The sequence below is a fragment of the Cervus canadensis genome, chromosome 17 (assembly GCF_019320065.1).
Source record: "Cervus canadensis isolate Bull #8, Minnesota chromosome 17, ASM1932006v1, whole genome shotgun sequence".
Classification (NCBI taxonomy): domain Eukaryota; kingdom Metazoa; phylum Chordata; class Mammalia; order Artiodactyla; family Cervidae; genus Cervus; species Cervus canadensis.
In genome coordinates this window covers 14,304,556-14,326,709 of record NC_057402.1, presented here as the reverse complement: position 1 = coordinate 14,326,709, position 22,154 = coordinate 14,304,556, and the positions used below count along the sequence as shown (strand labels likewise).

Here is a 22,154-nt window from a genome sequence, read left to right as displayed (position 1 = left end):
AGGTAACTATGATGGTTCCTCAAGAGCATTTTGGAAGAGAAGTTAGGATTTAGACACTGTTGTGATGTAATTAAAATTTTTTTTGCATATGGTTTGTAATAAGCTTTAATTTTGGACCATAGTTTCCCCGTTTGATCTCCAAACATCTTCAAATATCAGTGGATGGATACATGACTTTGGTTATGTGTTTTTATTTTACCTATGGTGTTTTTATCTTAAACTTTATTTTGTGTTGGAGTTATAGCTGCTTAGTAATGTTGTGACAGTTTCGGGTGGACAGCATAGGGGCTCAGCCATACATATACATGTGTCCATTCTCCCCCAAACTCCCCTTCCCTCCTGTATGATGTTTTTTGTGTAAGGTGTTTCTGTTTAAAGACACCTGACTTAATTATAATATGTTGTTGATTCAGTAGCATTGGCCTCTTTCAACAGTACTATAACTCATACTTGAATAATGTTTATCATAAACACATTTTCTCGTAAGTTGCATTGCAGACTTCCTGTGCATTAGGAGCGTGAAGCTGGGAGACCATTTTAAACAGTGAAATTACTAACAAAAAGCACAAAAAATACTAAAATTGTGGCACTAGATAGATGGTGAAAAGGACACGTATTTACAGTGTGAGAAGAAGGTAGAGTATTGCCTTGTTTCCCATCCAAGTGCCAACCAGCGGCCCTGCCTCGCTCCCGAGATCAGAAGAGAGGAAGCACGTTCAGGGTAGTGTGGGCACGGAGGAGTACTGCCTTGTGTGACCTCAGCTAGGGATGTGCACACCAAGCGACTCAGATTTTTCACCACTCTGCTCATGTCTGTGAATGACTGTGAGATTGCCATGGATACTGATTCTGGGGTCACAGATAAATTTTAGTAAGCAGAGGAATCCGCAGACAGAGTTCACAAATAAGAGTTGACTAAATGCTGCGTGATAAATCGGGGCTAATTGGCCTTACGATACTGCTGTCTCAACGTGTGGTTTCCAGGTTACCTCAACAGCCTCACTCACTCGCTCTTAAGCTCTTTGGTCATTTACTATCCATTAGCCAAGACTAATCACCTGACTCCACCTAACTGCAAGAGATCTGGGGGTTGCTTGGGTCCTTAGTGAGCCGTATATATCTATATCTCAGATATAAAAGGCAAACTGGGAAGGGAGGAAAATGGGACTTCCCTGCAGTCCAGTGGCTAAGACACCGAGCTTCCACTGGAGGGGGCCCAGGCTCAATCCTGGATCGGTCGGGGAACTAAGATCCCAAATGCTTTACAAAGAGAAGTCTGTGTTCTAATCAGAAAGCGCCCCGTGGTTGGTTTGGGGAATTGAGGATGTTTCCGATCTCTCCACTCCCTTGGCTTCTCCCAAGTATCTCCATTCCAGTTGCCAGATCACAGAGCATAGTAATCACCCCACTAATCTAACCCACTTCACTTAAGCAAAGCCCATGATTAATTTCCTGCTCTGAACCCCTGTCACTTCAGTTTGTTGGTTCTGGATTGCTCTTACCATTTGCTTATCCATGGATTGGAACTTGTCTTGCTTTTGTTGAACTTTTACCAGACTATAAAGAATAACTTGCTTATATTGAATAAGGCTGATATATTTGCTATAAACCCTAAGCACTTCACCCTCAGTTGGCACATAGTCTGAATCCTTGGCAGCAACAGGACTGATTAATCTGCTCCACCATCTGGTGGACTGCCAAGAATTTCCCATTCTGGTTTGAGGAAGTCCTCATTGTTCCCTTCTCTGCTTGACTCAGCTAGTTCCACACTTGTTCTAAAGGTCTTTCACTCCAAGACACTACCTCTTGGTAACAATTTCTGTATTAATTACAACTCTTTAGCTTCAAATAAAAGAATCATATTGAGCTAGACTAATAATAAGTCACATTTAGTGAATGTTTATTCTGTACAGTGCCTAGCACATGATAGGTAGTTATTATTTTTTTAATGAATGCCAGGCACTGTGCTGAATACTTTAAGTGCCTTATCAAATTTAATACTCGTGACAACTCTATACTAGTATTTCTCATTTTGGCAGAAAAGAACACTGTGACCCCGAGAAGTTTAGAAACGGCCCAGGACACACTGCCAGTATATGTGGGAGCCAGGATGTGAATCCAGTCAAGTCATATTTTGCTACCTTATCAGCAAAAGGGAGAATTTATTTTAAGAGGGTTGTTACAGAATGAAGGGCAGAAATTTAAGTGGATTGCAGGATGGGTTGGAACCAGGAATAGAAAACTGTTGGGAACCCAGGCGTATTCTTCCTCTGATTCTCCTCTCTGTTTTTCAGACTAGATGTGGTAACTTTGATGAGCAAAGAGAAAATACTGGCAAAGTGACGCAATAGATCATTTCATTGGTCTAACTTTTTGACTCACTTTGGAAAATCCCAGCACCGCCCTCACCTCCTTTGATTGCCGTGGGCCAAGTTATTCCATTTCTTTGGGCCTCCATGTCCTCATCCATAAAATGAGAAGTTTTTACCAGAGGATTTCTCAAGTCTTAGAACAGAATTTTGGACTCTGTGGGAGAAGGCGAGGGTGGGATGTTTAGAGAGAACAGCATCGAAACATGTATATTATCTAGGGTGAAACAGATCACCAGCCCAGGCTGGATGCATGAGACAAGTGCTCGGGGCTGGTGCACTGGGAAGACCCAGAGGGATTGGGTGGAGAGGGAGGTGGGAGGGAGGATCGGGATGGGGAATACATGTAAATCCATGGCTGATTCATGTCAATGTATGACAAAACCCACTACAATATTATAAAGTAATTAGCCTCCAACTAATAAAAATAAATTTAAAAAAGTCTATGATCTTAAGTGAAACTTCTAGGACAGAGGTGCAGTAATAATGGATTTGAACATAAGGGTTTGGGCGATAGAATAAAGAAGAGTTCTAAGGAAAGAAGAAGAGAATATGGTTTGAGTGAAGCCTTGGTGTTGAATTACTCTTTAGAGCTGGTGTCAAGTGAAGGCCTTGGGGATATATAAACGGCGGGCAGACAAGCCTTCTCACCCTGACCAGATCAGAGAGATGGATCTCTCTGATCTAAGAGCAGTGTCCCTTTCTCCCTCTATCTGTGTGCATACACCTGTGTGTGTGAGGAGTAGCCCCCTTGGGTAGTAATTTAACCTGGTTTCTTTCTTTCTTTTCTCACCTCAGAATTTTCTAAGGGCTTTCACCTGGGCCACAGGAAGAAGGCCAGAAGACAAATCCAAACCCTGGAGTGACCGAATAAGCAAGTCACTCCTCTCTGGGTCTATTTTCTTATCCATGGCATGAGAGATTTGCTCTGTGTGATCTCTGAAGTCCTGCCCAACTCTTAACATTTTGTGACTCTGGGTACTGAATCAAAAGCCCCTCTCTTCCCAAATGCTCCATCCTTGGACCAGACCTTTGTCTTCCTTCCTCTTCTCTGTATCCACCTGACTGCTCAGATCCTTTCTCCTGGCCCCCTTTCTTCCTCAATTCCCTTGAATTCTACTTGGGCCCTTTTTCCCCCTTATATTTCTGATATTATTGTTTATTTCATGTTATATATATTTCTGCAGACCCTTCTAGATTACATTCCTGATCTCCAGAACTGCTCCATCTCTATATCTGCCTCCTCTTATCTGCATCCTGGCTCCTAACTGAAGCTATATCCTCGGGTTCCTCCCAGGGTCCCCTGGGATCCCCTATCACTGGTCCCTCTGACGGGGCACTCCTTCTCTAAAGCCAAAGGATCAGGTAGTCAGTGGCTCAGGTGACAAACCTGCTGTCAGGTTACAGATATTGTTTCCCAAAAGACCACACTACGGTGTCAGCGGAGCCTCGGGCCACCTGCCGTGCCCTGTCCTCACCTGGCTCTCCCACACAAGGTAAGAATAACCAGAACTCACCTCTAGTACCTGCACGCTTCTGGAAACATGGCTCTGAGCCTCCGGCCCCTGCTGCTGCTATCCTGTGCAGGTAAGGGGGACAGTGAGCTGGGCTGGGCATGATGGGGATGGCTGCTGGAAAGAGACTTAAGAATGCAGAGATTAACTGGTTAGAGAAAAAAATAAATGAAGGTTAAGAAATCAGGCCAAGACTTAATGTGGGTTGTTGAAAGGGACTCAGCTCACCATCTTTTGCACCTCGTCCAGGCAGGGACTGGGCTCCTGGCCAGGGCTGAATTTGGGTCCTAGGCTTTTCCCTCCTTGGTGATTTCCGGTTTTTCTCCTTACAGTGACTCTGGTCCCTACTGGATCTCAGTCCCTGGACTCAGGTCTCTCCCTCCTGAAGTCAGCGCTCTCTGCTCTGGACCAGGCTCCCCAGGGGTCCCTCAGCCGCTCACGGTTCTCTGCCTTCCTGGCCAACATTTCCTCTTCCTTTGAGCCTGGGAGGATGGGGGAGGGACCGGTGGGAGAGCCCCCACCTCTCCAGCCCCCTGCCCTCCGGCTGCACGATTTCTTAGTGACGCTGAGGGGCAGCCCAGACTGGGAGCCCATGCTAGGGCTGCTAGGGGACGTGCTGGCCCTGCTGGGACAGGAGCAGACCCCCCGGGACTTCCTGGGGCACCAGGCAGGCGTGCTGAGTGGACTTGTGGAGGTGCTGCTGGGAGCCTTAGTTCCTGGGGGACCCCCTGCCCCGACCCGGCCCCCCTGCACCCGTGACGGGCCCTCTGACTGCGTTCTGGCAGCTGACTGGTTGCCTTCTCTGCTGCTGCTGTTAGAGGGCACGCGCTGGCAGGCCCTGGTGCGCGTGCAGCCCGGCGTGGACCCCGCCAACGCCACGGGCCTCGATGGGAGGGAGCCAGCTCCCCACCTCCTGCAGGGTCTGCTGGGTTTGCTTGCCCCCGTGGGGGAGCTGGGCTCTGAGGAGGCTCTTTGGGGGGGTCTGCTGCGCACAGTGGGGGCCCCCCTTTATGCTACCTTCCAGGAGGGGCTGCTGCGCATCACTGACTCCCTGCAGGATGAGGTCTTTTCCATTCTGGGGCAGCCAGAGCCCGATGCCAATGGGCGGTGCCAGGGAGGTGAGTGCCACCAGATCCGGGGCTGGGCTGTGGCAGGGCCAGCAAGGGGGAGACCAGGGTAGTCCTCTTCCTTTCCCTTCCCTCCTAGGCAACCTTCAGCAGCTGCTCTTGTGGTGAGTAGGGAGAGAAGAGTTCTGAGGGGTGGGGCCTGGGAAGCCATCAGCCTCCAGGGCGGGAGAGGAAGCTGATGGGAAGGCTGTGGTTTAGTGGTTTGGGAGGGTGACTGTTGGTGGTTGGCACCCCAGCTTCACCTCCTCCTAGCCATGTGACCTTGGGCAGGTTAGAGTCTCATTCAATGCCTCAGTTTCCCCACTCATGAACTGTGGGTAATATTAACTGCCTTGGAGTTTTTGCAAGGGATTAAATGAGTTGATACTGTATGTGTCAACCACCTAGAAGAAGTGCGTGCATGCCAAGATGCTTCAGTCACGTCTGACTCTTTGTGACCCTATGGACCATAGCCCTCCAGGCTCCTCTGTTCATAGGATTCTCCAGGCAAGGATACTGGAGTGGGTTGCCATGCCCTCCTCCAGGGGATCTTCCCGACCCAGGGATCGAACCACATCTCTTACATCTCCTGCATTGGTAGGCGGGTTCTTTACCATTAGTGCCGCCTGGGAAGCCCGTGCCTGGCACATAGTGCTTGATCAATGTTAACTAATAAAGATAGGATATGGGAAGAGAGAACAAGGTTTGATTCCTCCACCCCTTACTGATTGGGTACAACAGTACCAGACCACAGGTGGACATATTCAGTCACTGGGCAGATTTCCTGATCTGAGGCTAACCAATGGTTTTATTTAAGCTTCCTAAAAGCGGGTGCCAAAAGGAGAAAGAAGGGGGCCAGGTGGACAGGAGGGGCTCTGGCTGGGCAGCTCCGGCTGACTGTGACTTGGCGGGACAGCTCTCTCTCCCCTCCCCCATCCCAGCATTTAAACCAGTAACACCGTGGCTCCCAGGGACCTCACTTTTGGAAAAGCCTATGCTTGTCACCCTCCCTGCAGGGCTCTGGGCCAGGGCCAGAAGCCTCAAGTGGAGGAAATGCAAACTGACCAGCTGCTTGCCTGCTCCTCCCTCTGCTCTCAGGGGCATCCGGCACAACCTCTCCTGGGATGTCCGGGCACTGGGCTTTCTGTCTGGATCGCCACCCCCGCCCCCTGCCCTCCTCCACTGCCTGAGCACGGGGGTGCCTCTGCCTAGGACTTCCCAGCCCTCAGCCCACATCAGCCCTCGCCAGCGGCGGGCCATCTCTGTGGAGGCCCTCTGCGAGAACCTCTCAGGCCCGGCACCACCCTACAGCATCTCCAACTTCTCCATCCAGCTGCTCTGCCAGCACGCCAAGCCTGTGACCCCGCGGCCCCCTCCCAGCACCCCTGCCATCTGCCAGACAGCTGTGTGGTATGCAGTCTCGTGGGCGCCAGGTGCCCAAGGCTGGCTCCAGGCCTGCCACGACCAGTTTCCTGAGCAGTTCCTAGACGCCATCTGTGGCAACCTCTCCTTTTCCACCCTCTCGGGCCCCAACCGCCGCCTGGTAAAGCGGCTCTGTGCCGGCCTGCTCCCACCCCCCACCAGCTGCCCTGAAGGCCTGCCCCCTGTCCCCCTGACCCCAGAGATCTTCTGGGGCTGCTTCTTGGAGAACGAGACTCTGTGGGCCGAGCGGCTCTGTGGGGAGGCGAGTCTGCAGGCCGTGCCCCCCAGCAACCAGGCTTGGGTGCAGCACGTGTGCCAGGGCCCCACCCCGGATGTCACGGCCTTCCCCCCTTGCTACATCGGACCGTGTGGGGAACGCTGCCCAGATGGGGGCAGCTTCCTGCTGATGGTCTGTGCCAATGACACCATGTACGAGGCCCTGGTGCCCTCCTGGCCTTGGCTAGCCGGCCAGTGCAGGATAAGTCGCGGGGGCAATGACACCTGCTTCCTGGAGGGGTTACTGGGCCCTCTTCTGCCCTCTCTGCCGCCACTGGGACCGTCCCCACTCTGCCTGGCCCCCGGCCCCTTCCTGCTTGGCATGCTGTCCCAACTGCCACGCTGCCAGTCCTCTGTGCCAGCCCTTGCCCACCCCACACGCCTACACTATCTCCTGCGCCTGCTGACCTTCCTCCTGGGGCCGGGGGCCGGAGGGAACGAGGCCCAGGGGATGCTGGGTCAGGCCCTGATGCTCTCCAGTCTCCCAGACAACTGCTCCTTCTGGGATGCCTTCCGCCCAGAGGGCCGGCGCAGCGTGCTGCGGACGGTCGGGGAGTTTCTGGAACAGGAGGAGCAGCCAACCCCGGGCTTTGACCCCGCTGACAGCCCCAGCCCCGCTTTAAGCAAGATGGAGCTGCTGGCCTGCTTCAGCGTGAGTGATCTGCCATGGTGCAAGTTCCCGGAGCAGAGGAAAGGGTCTCCACGGGAATTCTCTACCATCTCACCGAGAGGCAGCAGTGCAGGGCAGTGGTTAAGCCCGCAGATCTGAGTCATCCAGGCTTGGGTTCACATCTTAGTTCCGTGATCAACCCTGGACAAGTTTTCAGCCTCTCTGAACAATATTTTTGTCATTTATAAATGAATGGTGGAGGGACATTACTGGCCATCCTGTGGTTAAGACTCCACGCTTCCATTCCAAGAGCACGGGCTCGACCTCTTGTTGGGGAACTAAGATCCCACATTTGTGTGGCATGACCAAACAAAAAAGTCTCAGATAAAACAAGTGGTGGAGAATAATGGTGCCACTCTTTTTAGGGTGGCTTTAAGGATTACATCAGATGACACCAGCTGTGGGCTTAGTGCTAGTATGTGATATACAACATGTAATAAATATTATCTCATTATTCTTCCTGACTCTTTGATTCACCTCCTTTCTGCTCCAGAAAGGAAAGGGGTCAAGTTAGAGGGCTCTAATTCTGTCTCTAGAGAGTGAGAATTGGAAACTGGCACAATATAGGAAGATAAGGCAGAAATGAGAAAAATTCAGAATGACAGCAAATCAGAAGTTTTAGGTTTGACTATGCCATAAGCATGGTCTTAGCCAGTTTACTTTGATTTTCCTGGGCTTTGTTTTCTTCTCTGTAGAGTGAAGGGGCTGGAATATGTGAACACCATAGTTCATTCATTGAGTTCCCGTTATGTGTAAAGCACTTTGCTAGATGCTGTGGGGAATGTAAAGAGTCCTTACTCCATGGTAGGGCCCACCTTTCTCAATTCCTGGGACCAGTGAAATGTAATAATTTGGTTCATGTGCGTGCATACTAAGTCACTTCAGTCCTGTCTGACTCTTTTCAACTCTATGGACTGTAGCCCTCCAGGCTCCTCTGTCCCTAGGATTCTCCAGGTAAGAATACTGGAGTGGGTTGCCATGCCCTCCTCCAAATTTGGTTTATGTCTCCAAATATTAATTGAGCCAGCTATGGCAAAGGCTATAGAAGAAGTTAGAGAATGTGGTCCCTGACCTAAGGGAGACACACACACAGCTTCAGAAGAAGGACAAGCATTCTAGTGAGTGGACCTGGGGAAGCTGCGGGAGGGACAGAGGGTACAACTCTCCTGGCATCTTGTCTGTCTCCCCACCAGCCCGTGCTGTGGGATCTGCTGCAGAGAGAGAAGAGTGTTTGGGCCCTGCAGATTCTAGTGCAGGTAACAGATGGGGGCAGTGTGTGTGGGCGGGCTGGGTGACCCTTGCCCAGTGAGGCCATAACCACCATGACCTCCCGTGCCCAGGCATACCTGCACATGCCACCGGAAAACCTCCAGCAGCTGGTGCTTTCAGCAGAGAGGGAGGCTGCTCAGGGCTTCCTGACGCTCATGCACCGTTCCTGGACCCAGCTGCAGGTGGGCATGGAGGGAGAGGGGGACAAGGGTGGCAGGGGAAGTCTAGGCATCAAGAGCACCTGGAACCAGGAGGGCAGCAGGCTTGCTCCAGCAGAAGGAGGAACACAAGAGGGGCCAGGGCCAGGAGAGTGGGCATCTCCAAAGCTGGCATCTGTTCCCGTGCCCCCACAGGTGCCACCATCTGAGGAGCAGGCCCTGGGTCGCCTGACAGCCTTGCTGCTGCAGCGGTACCCACGCCTCACTTCCCAGCTCTTCATTGACCTCTCACCACTCATCCCCTTCTTGGCCGTCTCTGACCTGATGCGCTTCCCACCATCCCTGTTGGCCAATGACAGCGTGTAAGGACTCTGTGCTACTCCTCCCGATCCTGTCAGGGTCAACCCCACTCACCCAGAGCTGAGCGGTGCTTAGTCTCTCAGTCGTGTCCAACTCTTTGCAACCCCATGGACTTTAAGCCCACCAGGCTCCTCTTTCCATGGGGATTCTCCAGGCAAGAATACTGGAGTGGGTTGCCATTCCTTCTCCAGGAGACCTTCCCAACCCAGGGATTGACCCCAGGTCTCCTGCATTGCAGGCAGAGTCTTTACCGGCTGAGCCACCAAGGAAGCCCGCACACCCAGAACAGCCCCTTCTATTAAAACTAGGGAGTCCTTCTTGTCCGTGACAGCAGGGCTGCACGGAGCCAGGGGACAGGGCGAAGGGGTGAGATCCACTCTCTCCCCAGCCTGGCCGCCATCCGGGATTACAGCCCTGGAATGAGGCCTGAACAGAAGGAGGCTCTGGCAAGGCGACTGCTGGCCCCTGAGCTGTTTGGGGAAGTGCCCGCCTGGCCCCAGGAACTGCTGTGGGCAGCGCTGCCCCTGCTCCCCCATCTCCCTCTGGAGAACTTTCTGCAGCTCAGTCCTCACCAGGTATGAGAACGATTCGTTTATTTCACTAGCCCGCTTTCAGCCGGGTGGGATGGCAGTCAGTGGCCTGTCTCCTAGTGAGCCCCTTCCCACAAGCGTCCCACAGTGATCCCATCACGAGCTGACCTTCCCCACCCCAGATCCAGGCCCTGGAGGACAGCTGGCCAGCGGCAGGTCTTGGGCCAGGACACGCCCGACATGTGCTACGCAGCCTGGTGAACCAGAGTGTCGAGGATGGAGAGGAGCAGGTGCGCAGGTGAGTGCCTTTGGGGCCAGCGGGTGCAGCTGCCAGGCTGGGGTGGGGTCCCAGGAGGGAAGGGGCAAGAGAGGAGGCAGTGGCCCCAGGGCATCCCAGGGCCCTAGGAGAGAGGCCTGTTTGTGGCACCCACGTTTCCTAGTTTAGCGGTCAGAGTGCTTGTTCCCTGTACCCACACAGTCCCTGCCTTAGTAGCAGCCTCACTGACCACATGAAGGCCAGCTTCATGCCCTCCTCAGGCTGGGGCCCCTCGCCTGCTTCCTGACCCCCGAGGAGCTGCAGAGCCTGGTACCCCTGAATGATCCAATGGGGCCAGTAGAACGGGGGCTGCTGGAATGTGCGGCCAACGGGACCCTCAGCCCACAAGGACGGGTGAGCCCCTTGGCCCAGGTCCACAAGAACCCCAGGCTTTCCGTGGGGGGTGGTCCGTGCGGAGGATGTGCCCAGTCATGTCAGCCAAGCTGGAGCACAGCTGGAGCCAGCCCTCATCCCACCGCATCCCACCTTTGATCTAAATCCCCTCACTCTGTGGCCATGCTTACCTGTCACCACCTCTTCCTAACTCTGCTCCTTCTGGTCCATGACATCACCAGCATTTCCTTTGATGACTTGAGCCCAGTCTGCTCCTGTCCTATCCCTGGTTCCAAGCCACAGCCCAGGCCCTGGAATATCCGGGTGTGGGATTAAAGAGGAGGCTTTGGGTTCACCTGTCTTTTCTCTCCAGACCCAAACCTTCTTTGGTTACAGGTAGCCTATGAACTTCTGGGGGTGCTGCGCTCATCCGGAGGAGTGGTGCTGAGCCCCCGGGAGCTCCGGGTCTGGGCTCCTCTCTTCCCTCAACTGGGCCTCCGCTTCCTGCAGGAGCTGTCAGAGCCGCAGCTGAGGGCCATGCTTCCCGCCCTGCGAGGAGCCAGGGTCACCCCTGCCCAGGTGGGCCTGGCCCACTCCCTGGCTTCTGTCTCCCATCCCACGGCACCTCAGTCAAGGCAATTACATTCAAAGATGCTGTTGCCCGACCCCCCACCCCATCCCCCCGAAGCCTCCTTTTCCTCTGCCCCAAGAAGAACGCCCTCATCCCTCTTGCTCAGATGAAGAAGAGCCCAGAGCCAGGCTGGTCATGGGAGTGGTGGAGAGGGTGCTGGGAGTTTGGGAGGTCGGGCCCTAGGAACCTGTTTGAGGACCTGGCTGCCAGGGCCTCAGCGCTGTTGTTTACTGTCCCCTCCCGCCTTAGGCTGTCCTGCTGCTTGGACGGCTCCTCCCGAGGCGTGATGTGAGTGGCAGCAACTTTTCCGTCCCCCTCCTCCCTGGCTCCCTCTCAGCGGTCCTCACCCCTGCTGCCTCTCTCTAACTGTGATTGTCCCCTTCCCTGCGACCTGGCCCGTCTTCTTCAGGCCTCTTGTCTCTCTCGCTCCCCAGCTGTCCTTGGAGGAACTCTGCTCCTTGCACCCTCTGCTTCCAGGCCTCAGCTCCCAGACGCTCCAGGCCATCCCGAGGCGAGTCCTGCTGAGGGCCTGTCCCTGCCTGGCCCCTGAACTGGCGCGCCTCTCAGCCTGCCAGACCGCGGCGCTGCTGCAGACCTTCCGGGTACGACAGCCGCAGGCAGCCGGGGACCAGGGAGGAGGGCTCTGGTTGGGAGGGGTCATCTTCCCCATGGCCAGGGAAGGACCCCCAAACCTCCCCACTTTTTACACACACACACACACACACACACACACAGCCAATTCTCATGCAGGTGAAAGATGGTGTTAAAAATACCGGTGCAGCGGGAGCCGGTGCAGCTGTGTGCATCCCCGGAGAGGTACGTGCGTGTGTGTGTGTCTGTGTGTGTGTGTGTGTCTGTGTGTGTGTGTGTGGTTTCTGCCAACTAAGCTCCTCTCCCCTGGCACTGCCTCACGTTCTCCCCCTGCAAGTGGCCCGAGTGTCTACATTAGCTCTGTGCCCTCTAAGACCTTAGCAGCTCTCCAAGTCCCGATGCAGGATGGCATAACGTCCTAGAACGTCAAAGCCCCAAGAGTCTGAGGAATCCTCCAGGCCAGTCACCCTGCTTTCAGACAAAGAGACCGAGCCTCAGAGTGACTAAGGGAGTCTAGTCCATCAGGTGCCTCGACGGCAGGGACCCTTGCCCACAACTGCAAGGGCTCTAGAGTGTGCCCTGCTAGGGTGGCACCTGCCACTCCACTCTTCTCCTAGTTTCGGGACCTATTAACTCCCAGCTTACTTTTTTATAAAACCATGTGTTGTTTTGGTTAAACTTAATAGCCCAGCAAAATGTTCCTTGTAGTTTAGGAGTCCATAATGTTTTGGTTCATACAGAGTTAAATATGCTTGGATTTTATTTTTCAAACCCTCGTATTTGTTTAGGAACACTGATAACGTTCAGAGGACCCAATATGTTTTCATATTTGGTACTTAGTAGTAAGTCTTTTGGAGAAGGAAACGACAACCCGCTCCAGTATTCTTGCCTGGAGAATCCCAGGGACAGGGGAGCCTGGTGGACTGTCATCTATGGGGTCACACACGGTCGGACACAACTGAAGCGGCTTAGCAGTAGCAGTAGCAGCCTGCCACCGTAGTTCCCCTTCTTCCCTGAGGCCTGAGTCCAGACGCTCTCACCTATCACTACACTGCTACGCTTTGCCCCTCCGACAGCCCATCCCCACCATCTGGCCAGACTGCCTGCTGCCCCTGCTCCCGCTAAAGCTGCTACAGCTGGACTCTGCTGCTCTGCTGGCAGACCGAAGGCGCTATCGGGAGCTGCCCTGGTCTGAGCAGCAGGTGATTCTTCCCACTAGCCTAGAACTCCCTTCTCTCAACATTTTCCACCTCCTTCACCCATCTCTCAGCCCTAGATTGGGCACCTTACTCCCAGAAGCCTTTAGGATGCTTTTCTCTCCTCCCCTTCCCCCTCCTTTTGTCTCTCTTTCCCAGGGAGTGGGCAATGGGGAGAGTAGGAGGCTGGTGGGACCCACAGGGTGGAGTGGCAGCTCTGGGTCCAAGGCATTCCAAGGTTCCTGGGCAACATCTCTGCTGGGAAGCAGCTCCTCTTTCTTTCTCTTGTAGGCACAGTTTCTCTGGAAAAAGATGCAAGTGCCCACTAACCTGACTCTCAGGAATCTGCAGTGAGTAACTTGTATTGAGCTGTGAGTTTAATTCAGCTAACTTTGTTTTTGGAGCACTTACCGTGTGCCAGGCACCATGTGATATCCGGGGGTGGGGATGGGAGGTGTATGAGGATCAGTGACCTGTAGGTCAGCCTGTCGGTCTTCTTCTGGTTCCTCTTCTCCTGACTCTTCTTCCCTTCTAGAGCATAGCATCCATCCTGAATGGATCTCAGGGATTTTCGGAAGACCCAGATTCAGGTCCTAGCCCTGTCACCTCTTCGTGATCTTGGGCAAGACGTTCAACCTCTCTAAGCCTCATTTTTCCCTTCTTTAGAATAAATATTGAAATGGTACCGACCTCATAGGTAGTTGTAGAGATTAAACAAGACAAGGCATATAAGGTACTTAACACAGTGCCTGGCCCAGTGTAAGCTTCTGATAGATATTTGCTGATTAACCCCTCAGAGCCACTGACCAAGCAGGAATTAACAGGATCAAGGAACACCTTACCTGCACCCCCAGCAAAAGACCCATGAGCTTCTGAAGTTGTGGTTCTAGCCTCAGTTGACCACATTTCTAGTAGGATGATATTGGACTGTCACTCGACCTCTGTAAATCTTTATTTTCTTCTCTAATAAACAGTAATGATGTGGGAGACCAATGAGAATTATCTATGGAAAAAAATATTTCTCAAACTGCAAATTACCGTAAATGAACATCTGTCCCTGTGTTGAGAATGTTGATATAAGGAGCAGACAGGCTGTGGCATGTGTTGAATGAGCATGTGCCTACTCACACACCTACAGGGCTCTGGGTACACTGGCAGGGGGCATGTCCTGTGAGTTTCTGCAGCAGATCAACTCGATGGCAGACTTCCTTGAAGTGGTACACATGATCTATCAACTGCCCACTGGGGTCCGAGGGAGCCTGGTGAGACGGGTGCTTGGGCATTAGGGGGAGCAGGGAGGCAGGAACCCCGGGTAGAGAACCAAGGCTCAGAGTTCAGCTCTGTCCTGAACCTGCCTCCCTACTCTGCCCCACAGAGGATCTGTATCTGGGCAGAACTACAGCGGAGAATGGCAATGCCAGAGCCAGAGCTGGCAACCCTGGGGCCAGAGCTGAGTGGGCTGGACACCAAGCTCCTCCTGGACTTACCGTAAGGCTACGACTGGAGATACTGGATTCTCAGAAGGCTCAGCCTGGGGTGGAAGAGTCTGCCCTTAGGAAACACCCCAGAGGTGGTGCTTTTCTGTCTGATTGTTCCCTGGCATCAGTTACAGCCTAAGGTGAAGGATGCTATTCAAAGTTGCTCTAGGTGTTGACTGGCTCCCCCAGCAAGACCCCCAAAATGGGGCAGCTGAAAGGGGCAATATTGTGATGTGACTGCCAAGCAGTCTTAATATAACCTAGGCCCTATTAATAGTGATAGAATATGTAAAATGAGGGAAGTGAGAGTTCCCTGGTGGCTTAGTGGTTAGGATTCTGGGCTTTTATTGCCGTGGCCTGGGTTCAGTCCTTGGTTGGGGTTATGAGATCCCACAAGCTGTGTGGGGGAGCCAAAAAAAGTAATTAACATTAAATATGTAAAACGAGGGAAGTAACGGTTCAATCCTACCCCCACAGGACTGTCGTCTCCTAGGGCACTGTGTTCTCAGTATGTTCAGAGGAGTAGCTAAAGAGAAAATGTATGAAACATGTGATAAATGTGTTCAAATACCCCAGGAGCCATCAAATAGAAAAGAGATTGGCATATTTCTGAACGGCCCCATTGGGCAGGACTAACACCAGTGAATGAAAATCAGAGCTTTGCACAATATGAGGAAGATTGTGGTGGTGAGTTCTGGCCATTGAGCTAGTCAAGCCTAGTCTTGATGGCCCCACAGCAGGAATGTTACAGATCAGATTGAAGTATGGGTGAGGAGACAGATGACTGATGAACCCAAGGCTCCTCCTAAACTAGAGACTCGGAGTTTATGAGTATCTCACTCACAGGTTTTTTTCCTCACCCACATCATCCCCATCCCCACCCACTGCCAATTGAACTGTAAGTCAGAGCAGGAAAAGGTTGGAGTCAGTCTTTCTGGGAAGGAGCTGACTCTATCCTTACATTTTTAAAGGTCTTTCCACAGATTTGGGCTTTTGTACTACTTGACCCAGTTCCAGACTTGGCAACCTTAGGTAGAGTATAGAGTATCACTCTGAATTTTCTGCAAAAAAATGGCTTTTTAAAAATGCCATTCAAATCCATTTGTGAAAGAGAAATGAGGAAATACCTCTTGCTGGTGGTGGTGGTTTGGTCACGAAGTCATGTCTGACTCTTGTGACCCCATGGACTGTATCGCCTGCCAGGCTCCTTTGTCCATTGGATTCTCCAGGCAAGAGTACTGGAGTGGGTTGCCATTTCCTTCTCCAAAATACCTCTTACCCCCAGGTTTTGCCATGAAAATCAAATGAGATAACACCTAAAAGAACTTTGGTGCATGAGTGCTAAGTTGCTTCACTCATGTCTGACTCTTTGCAGCCCTGTGAACTATAGCCTGCCAGCCTCCTCTATCCATGGAATTCTCCAGGCAAGAATGCTGAAATGGGTGGCCATGCCCTCCTCCAGAGTCAATTGTATAGTACTGTACAAATCAGAAGGGGCCTTCTCACAATAGATAGAGAAAGGGTAGTCCTGTGGGAAATAGGAATTGAGAGTAAGACCTCACCATTTGGTCTCTATGAACCTGTTTTAAATTTTTATTTTATTTGTTTATTTTAAATTAAGTTAAATAAAAAATTTTTTTCATTGTGCTGGGTCCTCATTTCAGCTCCTGGCCTGTGGGATCTTAGTTCCTTGACCAGGGATTGAACCCACGTCCCCTGCATTGGAAAGTGGATTCTTCTCTTTAAATTAATTAATTTGGCTGCTTTGGGACATAGTTGCAGCACTCGAGATCTTCACGGGGTCAAGTGGAATCTTTTTTTTTTTTTTTTTTAGCTTTTATTTTACTTTATTTTTTAAATTGAGGTATAATTGATTTACAATGTGGTATTAGTTTAAGGTGAATTTACTTCTTTTTTAATATATAAGTTACATATGTGTTAGTCACTCAGTCGTGTCCAAGATATGTAAAAATTCTTAAGTATAATTTCAAATTTGTAAATGACTATATATATGCTGCTTTTTTCCTTACCATATCATTTTCTCTCCATTTTCTTTTTTTTTTTTTTCCATTTATTTTTATTAGTTGGAGGCTAATTACTTTACATGGAATCTTTCTTGTGCACAGACTCTCTAGTTGTCATTCTCAGGTTCCAGAGCACACAAGCTCAGTAGTTGCTCCGTGGCATTATCTTAGTTCCTCGATCAGAGATCACACTCATGTCCCCTGCATCACAAGGTGGCTTCTTAATAACTGGACCACCAGGAAAGTCCATACGAACCTATTTTTAAATCTATAAAATGGGGGAGGGGATTTAATGATACTTAACATCTGGGCTCTTTGATTCTATTAGATGAGGTAGGGTTGTTCGTCATTTCTTCTCAAGAAGACTGGAAATAGGTCTCTCCCGTTGTTCTCTCCCTGTAAGCGCTGTGGTGGAAATTGGATCTGGGTATGTTAAGTATCAGTTCCTATCCAGGGCCACAGGGCATGTTCTGGTGTTACTTCTTGTCTGGGGAATGGGGCATTCTGTGGTTCCCTTCTCAACTTGGCTCAATTCTGACTCCCCCTGTTTTCAAATTGCTACAGAGTCCAGCTGATGGATAGATTGTCCAATGAATCCATCATGTTAGTGGTAGAACTGGTACGAGGTGCTCCAGAGCAGCTGCTGGCCCTGACCCCACTCCACCGGGCAGCCCTGGCAGAGCGGGCACTCCAAAACCTGGTGAGAATCTCCCCACCTAACCTTAACCCTAACCCTAAACCCTAACCCTAACCCTAACCCTAGCCCTAACCCTAACCCTAACCCTCACCCTAACCCCTAACCCTAACCCCTAACCCTAACCCTAACCCTAGCCCTAACCCTAACCCTAACCCTCACCCTAACCCCTAACCCTAACCCCTAACCCTAACCCTAACCCTAGCCCTAACCCTAACCCTAACCCTAACCCTCACCCCTAACCCTAACCCTAAGCCACCAGACTCAGAACTGTGGCCTGGGCCATTGCTCTGTCTTCTAGGCCCAGACTTAAACGTTTGCTGCCAGGCAGGTTTTTGCCTACAGGGCCCTAGATCTACCTTTGGGTTCCATTCCTTGATAAGTCTGCCTCATGCTTCTTGTGCATATCCCTTGGAGTATTAGAAATTCCTTAGATTCCACCTCCCAGTCTTTCCACCTGCTCCTGTTTGGGCTCATAGTTTAGAAATGTGGACAGTGGCAATAAGCTTCATAGGATCTTGGGTCGAGAGCTACAGGGAGGCAAGGTCAGAGATCTTTGTGTCTTGATCAAAGAGACTGGTCCTCTGAGTCAGAGGTGTGTTGTCCCAAGGCGTGATCCCCCTCCAGGCCCCAAAGGAGACAACAGTGTCAAGGGAAGTGCTGGAGACCTTGGGGCCCCTGGTTGGATTCCTGGGCATAGAGAGCACACGGCGGATCCCCCTGCAGATCCTGCTGGCCCACCTCAGTCAGCTGCAAGGCTTCTGCCTCGGAGGACCGTTTGCCACAGAGCTGGGATGGCTGCTGCTGCAGGAGCCTGTTCTTGGGTATGGGCCTCCGGAAAGTCCAGATTCTAACTCATCCTACACCCACCCTCTCAACCACCCTCCTCAGCGGCAGCCCATTCAGTATACAGGCCCTTGGAGCCCTGGGTGCCCAGTCTCAGCATGCCTTTCCTCTTCCTTCTCTTAACAGTCCATTCAGCATCCTGATCTTCTTTCTGTCCCTCAGGAAACCAGAATTATGGAGCCAGGATGAAGTCGAGCAAGCGGGACGCCTAGTATTCACTCTGTCTCCCGAGGCTATTTCCTTGATCCCCAGGGTGAGGTGAAGGAACCCGGGAGGGAGTGAGAGCAGAGAGGGGACTGGGGAGCTAGGCCAAGTCAGGGGGGTGGCTAAGGCCAAGGAAGTTGAGGGCAAAGGATGTGAAGCCTGAATCGGCGGGGGGAGGCTGCTGAAAAGAGGACTTCGGAATTACAACTGCTCCTGATGGGCCTGGTTCTGCCCAACCTCCCTCCACCTTCTCTCCCAGGAGGCCTTGGGCCCGGAGACCCTGGAGCGACTCCTCGAGAAGCAGCGGAGCTGGGAGCAGAGCAGAGCTGGACAGCTGTGTGCGGGGCCACAGCTTGCTCCCAAGAAAGCAGCGCTGGTAGCTGGGCTTGTGCGGCCTGCTGCAGAGAACCTCCCGGGTGAGACTGCCCGGATGCCCATACATCCAGCAAGGGGTACAGGAAGAAGTAGCCAACCACGCAATCAGACTTGTGCCCTTTGAGCACATTTGTACAACGTCACTCCAGGCTGGGGTTTTCTAATCTATAAAGCCCAGAGCAGTGAGGGATGATCTTCAAGGATTCTCCCAGTTGTGGGGTTCTATAGCTCTGTGAATTTATCACTCTTTACATTATTAGTGCTGGACTCCCCTTTCCCGGCTCTCTCAGCCCTGTTAACAGCTAGCGCGGCTCTAGGCTTGGCTAAGTGTGGCGCTTTCTGCTAGGAAGGTGCTTAGGATGGAGGAAGGTGACACTGGGGGGCTAGGAACCTGGGTTTCAACCTAGATCAGCCACTCAGTCAAGCCCTTCAGTCTTCCATCTATACAATGAGGGGCTCGTCCTCCCCAGTCACCCTTTCTAATATCTGTGAGTCCTATAAATCTCACACTACAGTAATCCCTTGAGCTATACTGCCCATATTGGCCTGTCCTTTAAAGGTTGGAGGGGTCGTTCCATCTATAGATATCTCTCTGGGGTTTTTTTGTTTCCCCGAGAGGAGGCCCCCACCCACCATGGCCCCCACCCTTCATGCCCCTGGACCTGACCACTCTGGGCATGCTTTAGTATTACACGGACCCCTTGACCCTGCCTTCCTCCTTTAGAACCTGTGCCAAACTGTGCAGATGTACGAGGGACATTCCCATCAGCCTGGTCTGCAACCCAGATCGCAAAGATGGAGCTCTTGGACTTTGAGGACTGCCTCACACTATTTGCAGGAGACCCAGGACTTGGGCCTGAGGAACTCCGGGCAGCAATGGGCAAGGCAAAACAGGTTAGTGATGGAGAGTCCAGTCAGGGTTGGAGGTTGAACATAGGAAAATGGTTGGGTGTGGTATGGGACACATGGAAACGGATAGCTGCGTGAGAGATGGGGGACATAGGACATAAAAGAATTAGAGGGTTTGGATCCTGAGTAGGAAGTCAGAGGGAATGGATACTGAGGACAGGAAGCTAGTGAAATGGATAGAGGGACTAGAGGTAATTACCAACATTAGCAGGTATCAAAATCATCTGGGGAAAAATTATTAAAAAAAGAATCATCTGGGGAGCAGGTGTTTGAAATGCTTGACGATCCCATTGTAGACTTACTGAAGAAAGATTCTCTGAGGATCAGGTCTGGGCATCTGTATCCTACCCCTGCTACCCCCACCCCGTGTCTGGTGCACATGGGAACTCGTGGACTAGAATCTGCTATTCTTTCCTACTGAGACTCTAGAGTCTTTCAATAACACCTTAGTCAGAGGAACCTTCATCCAATCCTCTCATTTTACAGTTGAAGAAACTAAAGACCCAGAGAAAGCAAAGGATTTGCTTCGAGTTACACAGTTCAGGTTGGAGGCAAGACTGACCCTCAGCATTCTGACTCCTAATTCCGTGCTTTTCCCATTCACACCATTCCTCTCTTTCTCCAGTTATGGGGTCCCCCCCGGGGGTTTCGTCCTGAGCAGATCCTGCAGCTGGGTCGGCTTTTAATAGGTCTAGGAGAGCGGGAACTCCAGGAGCTGAGCCTGGTGGACTGGGGCGTGCTGAGCACCCTGGGGCAGATAGATGGCTGGAGCTCCAGCCAGGTAACATCTTCCTCCTCTCTACCACCTTCTGAGTGCCTCCAGGCTGTCTAAAGCCCAAGGAATTTCTTGGGCTGTCTTGTGACCATACCTGGCCATGATTTTTATCTTTCCTTAATACTCCATATTTGTAGGAAGTTAGAGCAGTGATTTATTTACTGAGGCCCTGGACACATAATACTTCCTCCTGCCTCCATTCCCCTTGGCCTCCTCTTTTCCTGTCCTCTTTTTTTGGATCCTCAACCTTCCCCATGGCTGTTGGTTTTTCAGGCTACCCTGGTGGCTTAGATGAAGAATCTGCCTGCAGTGCAGGAGACCTGGGTTCGATCCCTAGGTTGGGAAGATCCCCCAGAGGAGGGCATGGCAACCCACTCTAGTATTCTTGCCTGGAGAATCCATATGGACAGAGAAGCCTGGAGGGCTACAGTCCATGGGGTCGCAAAGAGTCCAACGCGACTGAGCGACTAAGCGCAGAATAGCATTGGCTCTTCAGGTCTTACAAATAAAAAATCCAGTAGCACTTGTCCCTTCCCTAAGCAGATAGTTCCCCATCCATGAATTCCTCATGACTTTTCTCCTTATCCTGTGACCTCTACCCCAACCCCAGCTCCGGGTGGTGGTCTCCAGCTTCCTGCGGCAGAGTGGTCGACACGTGAGCCACCTGGATTTCCTCCACCTGACTGCACTGGGCTACGCACTCTGTGGACTTCGGCCTGAGGAGCTACAGCATGTCAACAGTTGGGAGTTTAGGTCGCACATAGAGGACGGTGTGGGCGGTGGTCCTGTGGGGAAGGTGGGCTCACTGGGGAAGGATCATGCAGGAGTGGTCCCGTGGAGGAAGCCATCTCCCTTAAAGTCATCACTACCACCAACTCATGACCATGGACCCTGTCACCGTGGCTGAATCCTCCTCCCTTCTCTTCCCACGCTTCCACAGTCAAGCAGCTCTCTTCCTGGGCAACCTGCATCTCCCATGTTCTGAAGAGCAACTGGAGGTTCTGGCCCAGCTCCTGGTGCTGCCTGGTGGCTTTGGCCCAGTCAGTAACTGGGGGCCCGAGATCTTCACTGAAATTGGCACAATAGCAGGTATGGGGAGACTGGGCCACTGCTGGGGCTGGTTCCACATCATGGACAGACTGGGTGGAGGACTGCTCTGGAATCTTAAGGTGGGAGCTGAAGACACTTAGGTTGAGAGGTTAGAGGCGTGCTCGGGAAGGTCTGAGGAAGAGCATTTTGGGAGTAGTTAGAGAAGGCCAGTATAGGATAACATCTGGAGGCCCATCCCACTTGCCTTGACAGCTGGAATCCCAGACCTGGCTCTCTCTGCACTGCTACAAGGACAGATCCAGGGCCTTACCCCTCTGGCCATTTCTGTCATCCCTGCTCCTAAGTTTGCTGTAAGCACTGATGGGATGGGGTCTGAGGTGACCACAGAAGAGGGCCACAGTGGATGTCCTGATGCCCGCTCCCATCCCCAGGTGGTGTTCAGCCCCACCCAGCTATCTAGTCTCACCAGTGTTCAGGCCGTGGCTGTCACTCCCAAGCAAATGGCCTTTCTGAGTCCCGAGCAGCGACGAGCAGTTGCATGGGCACAGTATGAGGGGATGGAGAGCCTGGAGCAGGAAGGTAAGTTCCTAACTGCACAGACTGACTCCCCAACTCCTGACCCGGAACCAGAACCCTAACTCAGGGTTAGGGCTCACAGAACCCCTCAGGGAGATCTGAGAGTGAAGGGGTCTACAGGTGAATAGTCTCCAAGTTTCAGTGGCTCCTGGGGAGCAGAGTTGTGACATTCCTTCCATTCTCTGTCTCATTACAGGTCGAAGCACAGCCTGGGGTCTCCAGGACTCGTCACAACCCTCCTGGGCCCTGGCATTGACCATCTGCTTCCTTGGCAACCTGCTATGAGCCTGTCTCTGCAGTTAGAGATTTGTTGGGAAGGACATTTGAAGTAAAATGAATAAAGTGCAAATGGAAGTGCAATTTAATTATCCTAGGAAGCTGATGGAATACGGGTAGAATGTTAATGCTTTCCACCCACCTGAGAATCAGTGTTCCTGGCATGCCATATCTGGAGTCTCTTTTCATCATAAATAATCCCATTG

At 52.0% G+C, this 22,154-nt stretch overlaps 1 protein-coding gene across 1 annotated transcript; it reads left to right on the top strand.

The window, feature by feature from the left end:
* Nucleotides 1-3,913: 3,913 nt before the first annotated feature.
* Nucleotides 3,914-22,017, top strand: STRC (stereocilin). Its single transcript, XM_043434325.1, has 29 exons — nt 3,914-3,956; nt 4,216-5,001; nt 5,090-5,114; nt 6,088-7,339; nt 8,551-8,613; nt 8,698-8,808; nt 8,980-9,146; nt 9,533-9,719; nt 9,857-9,972; nt 10,212-10,344; nt 10,720-10,902; nt 11,204-11,242; nt 11,389-11,556; nt 11,705-11,770; nt 12,622-12,747; nt 13,033-13,091; nt 13,880-14,003; nt 14,117-14,229; nt 16,808-16,943; nt 17,565-17,761; nt 17,946-18,036; nt 18,247-18,403; nt 19,087-19,256; nt 19,897-20,052; nt 20,657-20,799; nt 20,987-21,135; nt 21,349-21,446; nt 21,528-21,675; nt 21,869-22,017. Exons 1-29 carry the CDS (start codon nt 3,914-3,916, stop codon nt 21,955-21,957), a joined length of 5,295 nt encoding a protein of 1,764 aa, XP_043290260.1. The 3' UTR covers nt 21,958-22,017.
* Nucleotides 22,018-22,154: the final 137 nt, after the last annotated feature.